This window comes from Polyodon spathula, chromosome 3, assembly GCF_017654505.1.
Source record: "Polyodon spathula isolate WHYD16114869_AA chromosome 3, ASM1765450v1, whole genome shotgun sequence".
Lineage (NCBI taxonomy): Eukaryota > Metazoa > Chordata > Actinopteri > Acipenseriformes > Polyodontidae > Polyodon > Polyodon spathula.
This window is the reverse complement of record NC_054536.1, coordinates 10,617,635-10,630,307: the sequence shown is the minus strand read 5'-3', so window position 1 is coordinate 10,630,307 and position 12,673 is coordinate 10,617,635. Positions and strand designations below refer to the sequence as shown.

Here is a 12,673-nt window from a genome sequence, read left to right as displayed (position 1 = left end):
ATGTCCATTACATGCATTAGTATCCAGCTAAAAGATAATATAAAACTTCAGGGGAAATATATATATATATATATATATATATATATATATATATATATATATATATATATATATATATATATATATATATATTGTTGTTTTTTTCTTTTGTTCTTTAGGAAAACACGTGAAGGACAATGACTGGCAAGACTCAGACCAGCAATGTCACCAACAAGAATGACCCCAGATCCATCAACTCCAGGGTTTTCATTGGCAATCTCAACACAGCGATAGTAAAAAAAGCTGACATTGAAGCTATCTTTGCCAAGTATGGGAGAATAGTTGGCTGCTCGGTACACAAAGGATATGCATTTGTTCAGTACATGAGTGAAAGAAATGCACGGGCTGCGGTTGCAGGGGAGAATGCAAGAATTATTGCAGGACAGCCACTCGGTAAGCTACTGTTTTTAATGTGTCTCTTTGGGTTGCTAGACTCTGGAAATAATGATGTAAGTCATTGTCATGAACTTACATAGACTTACATAAATGGGTGTACCATACAAGAATACATAAGGAGAGTATAAATGAACTGCATTTTCAAAGCTCAAAACCGGGGCACATTGTTAAATAAATGTAGAGTCTAATTAAACCAGTTAAATATACCGTAGGCTATTTAATAATTATTTAAATAGCCATTCTCTCACTCTTGGTGTTATCTTTTTTTAAGCAGCTAGCTAATTGCAGTATACTCCCGGGTGTACTAATTAGTTTAACTTGCCATATTGTGTCATATATGTATTGCTATGTATTTTTTTTTAACACTGTAACAATATTAGACAAAGATTTGAGAAAACTAGTTACATTGCCTAAATGTATTTTTGTCAGTGGCTGTTTTTTTTAGAACTTTCATGGCAGTTAATTGTCTCTTTTGTGAAAGCTGTGCTGATGAATACAATGAAGTGACAAGTACAAAATGTAATAATAAATTAGGGATGTAGAATAGTCAAATGAACTTCACAAAAGGCTATACAGAAGAGTAAAGTGAACGTGTGTAATGTTAAATGCACTTTAGAACACAATGTTATTAGGGCTCAATTTGCAAAGCCTAATGTGTCCATGCACCCTGAAATAAAACCCAATGTGATATCATGTCCTGCAGGAATACCAGGTAACGTAGTCAGACACTGCCAGTCAGCATTAACAAAGGTGTTATTGAAGGTCTGAGGTATTTTAAATACTCTATTGTGATTGGTCAAAATAGGTCACATGGGGGTGTTGATATTTCAGCATATCACCATGGATTAGCACTTCTTTTCAAAAAGGGGGGAATCACTATTAGAGATCCATACGCCACTAGCCTTTAAAAAATACAGACATATTGGAATTTATCACAATAAACATAACTAACAAGATTTATATAAATGTTGATCTTTTGGGAAACTGAAGTGAAAGTAGATATTGAATGAGTCTGACTTGGACACTAATGATTAATTAGTGAAAAAAAAAAAAGTAAATTTTCAAATTGGTTCAAAACAATTCTGATCGCTCTGCTGCTTCTCCCTGAACTAAACTGTTAAATAGTTTAAAAAAAAAAAATCTTAAACTTTCAGTTTTTTTTTTTTTTAAAGATTTGGGTCACTCTTAAAAGAGACTGTGGAGGTTAAATGGATGTTTTGTTGCCGCTGCCCCTGTTTCTGTCTGTTCATCTCTGGTCGGTTACATCTCAATCAGTCAATCAATCAATCAATTTTATTTTTATATAGTGCTTTTCCTGTAGAACATCTCAAAGTGATGTGCATAGCTTAAAGTACATCAGCAATTCTTAATAACATCAGATACATTAAAAAAACTACATTAAACTACATTGTCTTGAAGCATGACCCACTTTAGTTTCAGCTTCAGCTCACAGATGGATGGCCTGACATTCTCCTCTAGAATCTTCTGATAAAATGCAGAATTCATGGTTGTGTCAATGACAGCAAGCTGTCCAGCACCTTGAGGCAGCAAAACAGCTCCAAACCATCACACTCCCACCACCATGCTTGACAGTTGGGATGAGGTTCTTCTGTTCGAACTCAGTGTTTGGTTTTTGCCAAACATAACGTTTTTCATTAGGGCCAAAAAGTTCTACCTTTGACGCATCTGCCCAGAGAACATTGTTCCAGAAGTCTTGTAGATCATCTGTGTGCTCTTTGCCGAATTTCAGACAGGTAGCAATGTTCTTTTTAGAGAGCAGTGGTTTCCTCCTGGATACCCTTCCATCAAAACCATTCTTGTTCAGTCTTTTTCTGATAGTTGAGCCATGAACACTCATATTAGCCAAGGCAAGAGTGTCCTGCAGATCCTTGGATGTTACTCTGGGGTTCTTTGTGACTTCCTTGATGATTTTCCAGTTTGTTCTTGGAGAGATTTTGGTCGGACGACCACTCCTGGGTAGAGTGACTGTGGTCTTGAACTTTCTCCATTTGTAGACTATCTGTCTGATAGTGGATTGGTGGTGCCACAAATCATTAGAAATGGTTTTGTAACCCTTTCTAGACTGATGAGCATCAATAACTGTTTTTCTGAGGTCGTCAGAGATTTCTTTTGATCGTGGCATGATGTGTTTCCACACACCTGTATGGTGAAGACCAAACTCACAAAGTTTCTGATCTTTATATAGGGTGGGGCCTCCCAAACTCACTCCTGAAGATTTACCTAATTATTTAAACACCTGATGTCTAATTCATACATCATTTTGTTTCAAAAGACATGGAATTGGTTAATATAAACCCTATTGGATATTTAAGAAAAGACTGGTTTTGATTCAAGAAGGCATCATGGTAAAGCTATGGAATTTCCATATTTACCAATGGGGTTCACAAACTTTTTCTCGACACTGTGTAAAACATATTATAACAATTAAATGTTGTGGTATTATTTGTGTTTATCAGGCAGGACTTCTTGCCATGTATTGAAGTTTGATTATGTCAATCTGCATTCTTCAAGTGAGTGATCTTCTGACATTTCTGTTGTTTCAATGAGCCTCTTGATAGCCCATCAATCAGCCTTGACAGTTCACGACGCCAGTTTGTCTGTCTGCACTCTGGTTACTATACAAGTCACTCATTTTTCAAAAAAATTCATTGTTATCCCAATATACATTGAAAATGGATTGCAGAAGAAGCAGGACACCAAAGCAATGTTTGGAATTACTGCAAATTTTACCAAACAGAGATTCTGATGCAGCAGAGACAGACAATGATGAGTCTGGCTCTGAAGCAGACTGGGTTTGCCAAGATGAATCTTCCAGCAGCAGTGACACCAAGGGTGCAGGAGATCCCTTGAGAAAAGAAGCAATCCTGTGGCAGCCCCTGCAAGGATGCCAGCCACTTCACCTGCATCAGCCCCTGTATCTGATCCAGCCATTACTTTACCTGAGGCAGCCACTTCTCCAGTGGCAGCACCAGCACCACCTGACACTTAAGAGGCTAGTAATGATGGCACTGTTTGGAACACTGTGGGAGGTTGGTGGGCTGAGTTAGGTGGTGGTGGCACCGGCAAAAGACACTCAAGAGGCTTGTTAGGGTTTTCCCCGCAGCAGGGGTTTTTATTTGTCTGGCTGTAGATGGCCGCCAACCAATATTCCACCAAAATGAACAAAAAAGAAAAATTAAAATAAGTCCCCACCAGTACCAACGATGGTAAAGGAGGAGGTGAAAATAAAAAGGTGAAACTAACAAAAGTCCCGCACTCACACTAAAGCATAAACTATAAATAAAGACAAATATTTCTCTGGTGCTCCTGTGCTGGCCTCTAGGGGGCTCCAGGGTTTAATATCGTGTCCCCGGTTGTTCTTCCAGGAAGTAAACTGAACAGCTGCCTCCGGTCTCTGTGAACACAACACACTTTCACATGCAAGCAAATTCAACAGCACGTCTCCTTTTACTGTTACCCCAGGACTGAGCAAGCGAGCACAGGTCGTACCGTCCCTTAAGTACTGCCCGACCCCGCCCTTGGCCTCGGCCCTGGTCACCGCTGTACCCAATCGGCGCACATAGTAACCCTGACTGGGGTATGTGGCGCGGCGGCCGCGGACTTCCGCATTCGGACGGGGCAGGTGATCTTTCCGGGATTCCCAGGAGGCTCGACCTTTGCCTTTCCGCCGGTCTTGTCCCGTTTTGCGCAACGCCACCAGCGATCGGGAGGATCGACCACAGCTCCGACCCATTGCACCCCCGTCACAAACACTATAAATCCTGGTGTTGAAGCTGCAGTTAGAAGCAGAGTTCATAATATTTTGAGGGAAGTTCCAGGGTCCACGGCATATGGAAACACAACATTGATGAGAGCACATTGAGTGCTTTTCACCTGTTGATTGACATAACATATGCTTCACCACATACAACATTGCACTGAAGCAGAAGCACACTAACAACTACAAGATGATCCCTGGTCAGTGCCCTTGGAGGAAGTAGAAGCTTTCATTGCACTGGTATATGCCCATGGAGCATTTGGTGCCAGAATCCTGGGTTACAGTTGATAGATGTGCCAAATGTACAAAGTCTGCGGTAACTGCACTGCATATTTTGAAAAGCACAGGATATGTATGATTTGTGCTAGCACTTAGACTTTGTAAATTATTGTAAATGAAGTCTATTCTGTACAAATGTTTAATTACTCATGTAATTTGGATTATCGTCTGCCTGTGTATAAACGCACTGCCTCAGTTGCATATATGTGCTTTGTTATGTAAGCAATATAAACCCATTTATTTCAAACTTTTTCAATACTTATTTACATCGTTTCAGTTGTACAGTTTTGTATGTACATGGTATACCTGCATATACACAAATCTGACTTTGTAAACGATTGACTTTGTAAACTGTGTAAACAATTATAGTATGTCTGACTATAAGTGCATAGCTTTGGTTGCATATATGCGCTTTGTTATGTAGGCAATATAAACAAAATCACCACTGTGAAGCGGTAGCTCAAATCTGGTATGGATGCCTCCTGTCACTACCTTGGATAACAAAGAATGATTATTGTTATTATTATTATTTTAAACAGAACTGTCAACCGATAATGCTCATTTTTCTAAGAGGACAAGACAAAGCAGGTTGGCCTGCTGTTCCGGTGACCGCTCTGCATCGTGATGAAGGCGCAGCATCCAGACTTGCCCCTTTCATCCCCTGCAGTGCGGTCAACAGAGTTCCCACTCCCTGTACACTGGGAGCTAGGAAGCGACCCTCCAGAGGTAGGAGCAGGACTAAGAGTCTGCACTCTTCTAAATCCTCGTCTTCATCTTCTGGCTTGGAGAGCTCCGCCTCTTTGTCAAGGAAAGGGCCAGAAGCCAACGTAGCAGGTGCTCTGGCAGTACTGATTGGGTTGTGGGGCAAATGGGAAAGCTTTTTGAAGCTATGAACCAGCAGCAGTCCCTTCTGACGGAACTGCTACGAGCCTACCCCTGCCCCGTTATCTCAGTCCCCACAGCTCAGGCACCATTGCCTGACCCACAACCAACGCAGAAGGACACCTTGTCCCTTGCTGCATCTGTGGACATGGACACCCAAGAATTAGTCTGGACATGTCTGAGGAGCTCACCTCCCTTATCAGACATGCTACCACAGAAGATGAGCCCAATCGCTCTATATGTGATAGGGTGCCTGCTGCTATGCTCCAGTGACCCTTTGAGGGTCAGTTTCCTGATTTTAAACCAATTCATCTTGATTTCCCATTTGATTTAAATATACCTTTGGATGTTGATCAATACATGCAATTACGCCTTTATGACTAGACAGTAAGTAACTAACAGTACAATACACTAACAGTACATGCACCTTAGTCGGTATTTATGGTGCAAATTCCTATTGTATTTTCACAAATAAATAAGTTCCTGCAGAATGTAGCGTAACATTACAGTCTTCTGACACTTACAGATGCTTAATGTAGATCTTTTCTTGTAGCCATAGCTGTTGGGTGAAATATATTGTATATTTTTATGAACTGTACATTCTATACACTATGCTAATGGTATTGCATTACTATATCATTTACTGTATTCCATGAGCAGTTTTACATTAATTTGCTGTGAGCAAGCCAATGCAAATTATAAAAGATACAGTGTCAGGTGATGCCTTCTCTGTGCTTGTAGCAACACATTTCAATGCAGAAGTAGGTTCCTGAAGGAATTGTGCCTCACTGGTGTGAAAGCAGATAAAACTCGTTATTCTGGTTGTGTTTAAAATGTATTTTTAAGACTACCTGAACTTTCAGCAATGATTACTAATTTCTGTGATTTATTTAAAGAGTATTTTTTTACCAGTGTAACTTAAACACAGTACATACATTAATGATTTAAATGATATGGGGTGGAACCTCTAGTGACAGGAATATAGTGGAGGTACATGCATGCCTCTTTTACATATATCTGGAAAACCACTTATCCAATTGTGATGAAACTTGTGAAGGACATTCTTTAAATTTAGAAGTCACATGAGCCTGCTGATATTTGAACAAATCCATCTTTGTACTTGCTGTGTGCAGAGGTTGTAGTCATCTACTTTTTCAAGATACTCAATTGTCTAATTTCATATTTAACAGTTGTGATGATGGTGTATGTTTCTTGACCAGCAAATGGTTAAGGACATTGTATAAGTTGTTAAAGGGTACATCAGCACTACATGAAAAATAAAACATAAGCTATCCCATCTTACTGTTCCGAATGTATTTGGTCATTATATAATAATCTGTATTCTTCTGGAGCATCTCTTCTGAGCCAAAAAACGTGACTTCCGCTTGTACTGTCAGGTGTACTGGTGAATGCCGAATGAAGCGCTGTGTAAGCTATATTACCTCTGCGTGGAAACACACTAGTCTGTGTGACAAACATGGTCTGACTAACTTTCCATAAGGAAGAAACTTGTACCTGCTTTCGTTTTGTGTAGTAATCTTTCACATTGTAATGTTTCCTTCTCATGTTGTATTTTGATGTAATATTATTATTAATGTTGCATTCAATTAAAAAAACAAAAAACAAACAAACAAAAACATCTGTGCTGTGTAAGTGGCTGCGGGGAAAAGAAAAACCAAGACGGAGTTGTTCTCATTTCCAACTAATGAAGGGACCTGCCCACAATTATAGCAGTGCTGTATTACTTCAATATACGTTCCCAAAGTCTTAGATATAGCTCTAGCTGATTTGGAATGTCTGCAGAATGGACATGTATCAAATAAACTAGCAAATGAGATTCGGAAACAATGTATTTCCTTTTGGTATGAGTCTTTGAGGATGATACGACTTTAAAAAATAAATGTTGAATTTTTTCATCCTTCGTATTTGGTTTTCATTTACATTTCCTGACACAACACATGGGTAATAAATGAATCAATCTGGAGATGGCCATATGATTTCCATTACGTGAGTGTAGATGTTGAAATTCATGCTGATTTTAACTCGGCTCTCGCCAAGATAAGCACCAAGTAAGACGTAGCTTTGCAGTAACCTAATGTGATCCATCTGCATCTACATCCGTTTGCGTTGTTTTCGATCTGATGATGTGGATATCCTTCTGTCTGGTGTTGATTGCTGAAGTGTAATGCTGGCTCCAGGGATCAGCTCATTTTGCCTCCCCAGTGCATCAGCACACACAATGGCTGTGATGAAAAACCTCCTTTTCTATGCTGAACTTGCCCCATAATATCTCAGATTCGAAGGGCAGTCTTAGCATCTTCCACAGTTTTCTTTGCTGTCCATTTTCTTCCAGTTTTCAACACAGGTGCTACCTCCCTTCTACACAAGAGTACACATTCTACACAAGTTTTTAACCTGTGTTCTCGACAGCTGATTTGTCAGTAATCATTTGCTGCCGACCAGGCATTCTCACATGATTTCAGACAGAGGCGGGCTGCTAACATCGGCCCTACCAGACCACATTTAAACTAAACAATAATACATTCACCCGTGATTTTAACCCCAACAATGCATTTATCAGCAGGGCCCTTCTGCCCTGCCACCTATCTACATGCAGGGCTCTTCTGCTACAGTCACACTTGCATTGTTACATGTATTTGGAAAATCACTTTGTAAATTATTAGTCTGGGGACATATGAATAATAATGGGTGAATATGTTTAGAATATGAAAGTCAAATAGATTGTAAAACATCTATTTTGTGTTAAACCTTCACCTGGTATTGTGTTAAGCAGTGGTGAACTTTGTGGTACCACAAAGCGTGTAAAGACCAGCTTGGCATGTCAGGCAGATAAATGCTACAGTTGGCACATCAATACTGGTTCTGGTTTCACCCCACCAGAGTTACTTTCCATCTGTATGGACTTCGTTGAGCACCTGACTTCCTCGTCGGGACAAACAGGTCTGGCTCTTGTAATCTGATGAGCAGCCACAATTGAAAGAACAATGGACTTGTAAATTGTAGCAAGGGTATAGTTTCAACCAGTTGATTCAACCGAAACGCATTTACAACAGCACCATTCAGGCAGAGGTGGACAATTGAACAGAACCATTAACAACTATTTATGCGGTCCGTTCCATGATTCTGATCAAATAGGTCAACTCCACCCATTCCCTTGTTGGACTCTTTAGACCTGTAAAGTGGTAAAATAATAGTAGAGATAGTAGAGATATATTATTATTATTATTATTATTATTATTATTATTTATTATTATTATTATTATTATTATTATTATTATTTATTATTATTATTATTATTTATTTTTTAGCAGATGCCCTTAGTCATGGTGACTTACAATTGTTACAAAATATCACAGTACAAAGTATCACATTACAAAATAACATACTGTAAAGTATCGCATTTCATAATATCACATTACAGGTAAGAGCAGTTGTAAAGTACAATACAATCAGTAGCAAAAGATAAAATGGAAAAAATAGAGAATACAGTAATAATTGCATGTAAGAGCGGGTTCGACTAAGAGCAGTTAACTTACGTGAAAACTATGATAGTCTGGAGATAGGAGGGAGCAGAAAGGTTAAGACAGTGATGGGTGTGTACAGGAGTTTTGAATTGGATGCGAGATACAATAGGGAGCCAGTGCGGAGAGTGGAGCAGCGGTGTAGCATGGGAGAAACGAGGAAGGGAACAGACAAGGCGAGCAGCAGAGTTTTTGATGACCTGGAGCAGACGGATGGCAGAGGCAGGGAGGCCCGACAGGAGGGAGTTGTAGTAGTCAAGGTGGGACAGTAACAGGGCCTGAACTGGAAGCTGCATGGAGTAGTTGGTGAGGAAGGGGCAAATTCTGTGTATGTTGCTGAGGAAAAAGCAACAGGAGCATGTCAGAGTCAAAATGTGCTGAGAGTACGGGATGAAAAGGTCGAGGGTAGCACCAAGATACTTGGTGGATGAGGAAGGAGAGATGGCTGTGGATTCAAAAGGAATAGAGATAGAGAGATCAGCGGTGGGGGGGGGGGGGGGGGGGGGGGGGGGGGGGGGGGGTGAAAGGAGGTCTGACTTTGAGATGATGCAAGTGCCTCCAGGAGGAGATGGCCGAGAGGCAGGTCGAGATACGGGAGGACATGTTGGAGTCAGAGGGGAGGAGAGGAAAATCTGGGCAACATCAGCATAGAAATGACATGAGAAGCCATGGGAGGAGATGAGGAGACCCAGGGAGCGGGTGTAGAGAAAACAGGATGGGTCCCAGGACTGAACCTTGGGGGACACCTGTCGAAACAGAGCAAGAGACAGAGGGTGAGCCAGGCCAGGACACCCAGTAGCTGCGATCAGCGAGGTACATATGTACCTTTTCAATACCAAATAAATCTCTCCAATCATAAAATATAAATGTGGGAGGGCATCAAACTTGTTTATGACATAACCTGCAATAACATAGTGTAACAATTTATTTTATTTTTTTTTGTTCCTGGGTAGTAAGTGTTATTTCCTAATTGCTTATGCCTCAAAAGTATAGAAAATGGGTATTATACCCCACAAACTTTGCTTTTGTGACCAGGATAGTGATATTTCAAAATATCACTATTTCCAATGGGAAAACAGGCAAATGTGTGTCTTTTCGTTCACATAAAGTCAGAAAAAAACAACATATGAATCCAAATTAACATGTATTTATACTAAAGTAATACAAAAGTGACTACAAAAGATTTAGAAGTGAGTAGTCTTTCGAGATTTACGATTATACTGTAAATACAGTAGTCTACCCTTGTTTCAGGGGACTGGTGCGGCTCTCCCTCTGGCTCTGGAGGTAAAACCAGCAGGCATTCTTCCTCTGCTGATGGAGATGTACCTCTACTCTCACCCACCTGCGAGGAGACGGAAGGAGAAGAGGAAAGGGGAGGGAAACGGAGAGGAGTGGAAGGAGAGGATAGGACCGGTCAAGGAGGAGAGGGAAAACCATCCCCGGTCGCGTGGTGGCCCACGGGGCTTGAGGGGTGTCCGTTCCGTGGTCGGACGAGTACATCTGGTTGCTCCTCCAGGAGGTCTAGGACGTCGTCGAGAGAGGTCAAGGTCGGAAGGTTTTTTTTTATTTATTTATTTATTTATTTATTTATTTGTTGTTGTTGTTTTTTTTTTAAAAACAACAAATTGCGGTTCCTGCTCTGGTCCGCATCTAGGTGGTGCTGGTAGTCCCACGATGACCCCACGTGTCACAAAGACGGACGGAGTGGGTGGAGTTAGACCAGAGCCGGCAAATAAATGACAGAGATGTGGAATTTGGTGGAGGTGAGCGAATGCTTTCGCTCAGCATTTAATAAATAAACAAACAGACAGAAAATAAACGGTTGTAACAATACAAAAACACGACACGGCACATTCGCCAAAATAACCAGACAAACAAAACAGACTAAACAAAACACGGTGAGCAGATATTTTACTACTAATACTTTTTAACTATTCTTATTATCTTTATCTCCGTCTCCAATCCAGTTCTCCACTCACCGAACACACAACCCCGAGTGGGTGAAAACATGTTGCTTTTATGCAGCTGTACCGAGACTTGATTGCTAATTAATCATTCAATTGGAGTCGCGGTACAACTGCACGTGAATTAATAAAGTGCAATTCCCCGTTCTCACTTATTATTACTTTTTACTTGCGCGTGAAGTGCTGTGCAATCCTCGTGCCTAAATACAAATATACATTTTAAACACTTGTGTTACACAGATCCGTTTATATCCCGTGTACCAATGACTATACACCAACATTAACACACAACAGATAACACAAAATACACACAGGGGCGGGCACTTTGCCACACATCCTACTGTGCAAAAAGAAATTGCTGCAAAAGGTGCTTCTACCAAGTACTGACTGGGGCTGAATACTTATACAACATGTATATTTTTTTTACATTTTCATTGCAAGTTTTGCTGACATTTAACTTCCTCCTCATATAACAGTTTTCAATTTAACCACTGAACATTGTTATATGAGGAGGAAGTTAAAACTGTGCATACATTATTTATAATTCAACAAAACGTGACATTATTGGTAGGGGGTGAATACTTCTGCAAACCATATCTAATATATATATTTGTCATGTGTATTGCTTGTTGTTTGTTTTGCATTTTGAAAATAATTTGGTCGGGTTACAGAAATGTGACACTTAAATAATACAAGTTGTTAAATAGCGATTTGTTGATTTCATTGTTCTTTGCTGTATTCATCACTTTCCAAATACAGTGTTACTAAAAGTAAAAAATGATTTAACACACCAGTGGGCCCAATTTTAAGGCAATGCAATGATACATTTTCTGAGAGGAACAGAATGACTATTATAAAACTAGCAAAGGCAGTTATTATTTGTTGTAATTCCTTGTTTCCTCTTGTACCACTATAAGTATTTCATTCTTCGCTGACAATTTGCCTTTGGCTTTGCAATTGCTTCAAATAGGGAATAGGGAATATACATTTTCCATAGATTAAACAAACTATAGCATTGCTTTTTTTTTTTTTTTTTTTTTTTTTTTTTTTTTTTTTTTACAGCAAATGTATGGGAACATTCTACATGGGGAAAAGGTTTTAGATGTGTTCATTATGCATTTATTGTAAATAACTGATTCTTGACAAACTGGCAACAAACAATATTGATGTTATTGTGCATTTTTATTTCCCATTAAGGATTAATTTTTACTTTAACCTGCTTTTTTTTATTTATTTATAGCAGCCTATACCTGTGTGCAGTTGATGCATCTTCTTCACAGTATATTAAAACTGTAAATGTTGTAAGAAGATGTCAGCACTAATTTGTCTCCCCTACTGTAGTGCTTTCAGAAGTGCAAAGGTAGCGCATTATTAGTAATTTGCTTATTAATGTGCGCTTGTTTCAGACACATCCTTACCTGTCCCCGCTTTGAGAGTCTCTGATACCCCTAGGAATGCATGCTTTTTTAAAGGTAAGTCTAACCTATTAACAATAATAGACTGTAAGTAAAACAGATTTTCTGTCATATGATTTAACTAGAAGAGCAGCCATCAAGACAAATATATACTGTTACAGTGTTAAGATGTCCTTTAGAGGCAAAAACAATACAAAGCCTTGTTAAATATATTTAGTAAACCACAAAAAATAGATTATTAATAATAATAATAATAATAATAATAATAATAATAATAATAATAATAATAATAATATCTTTGTTTTTATATAGTGCCTTTCATAGTGGACCACCAGCACAAAGTGCTTTACAGAGGTAGGCTGTGAACTGTACATTATA

The 12,673-nt window shown here is 39.3% G+C and overlaps 1 protein-coding gene across 1 annotated transcript in view; it reads left to right on the top strand.

Annotated features, from left to right (window-relative positions):
• Positions 1-12,673, top strand: part of LOC121312712 (RNA-binding Raly-like protein) — a 148,024-nt gene that overhangs the window by 61,261 nt on the left and 74,090 nt on the right. Inside the window, exons 2-3 of the mRNA XM_041244412.1 lie at positions 159-432; positions 12,287-12,352. Of these exons, the coding sequence (XP_041100346.1) occupies positions 177-432; positions 12,287-12,352 (322 nt within the window). The 5' untranslated portion in view covers positions 159-176. The remainder of the gene's footprint in view (positions 1-158; positions 433-12,286; positions 12,353-12,673) is intronic.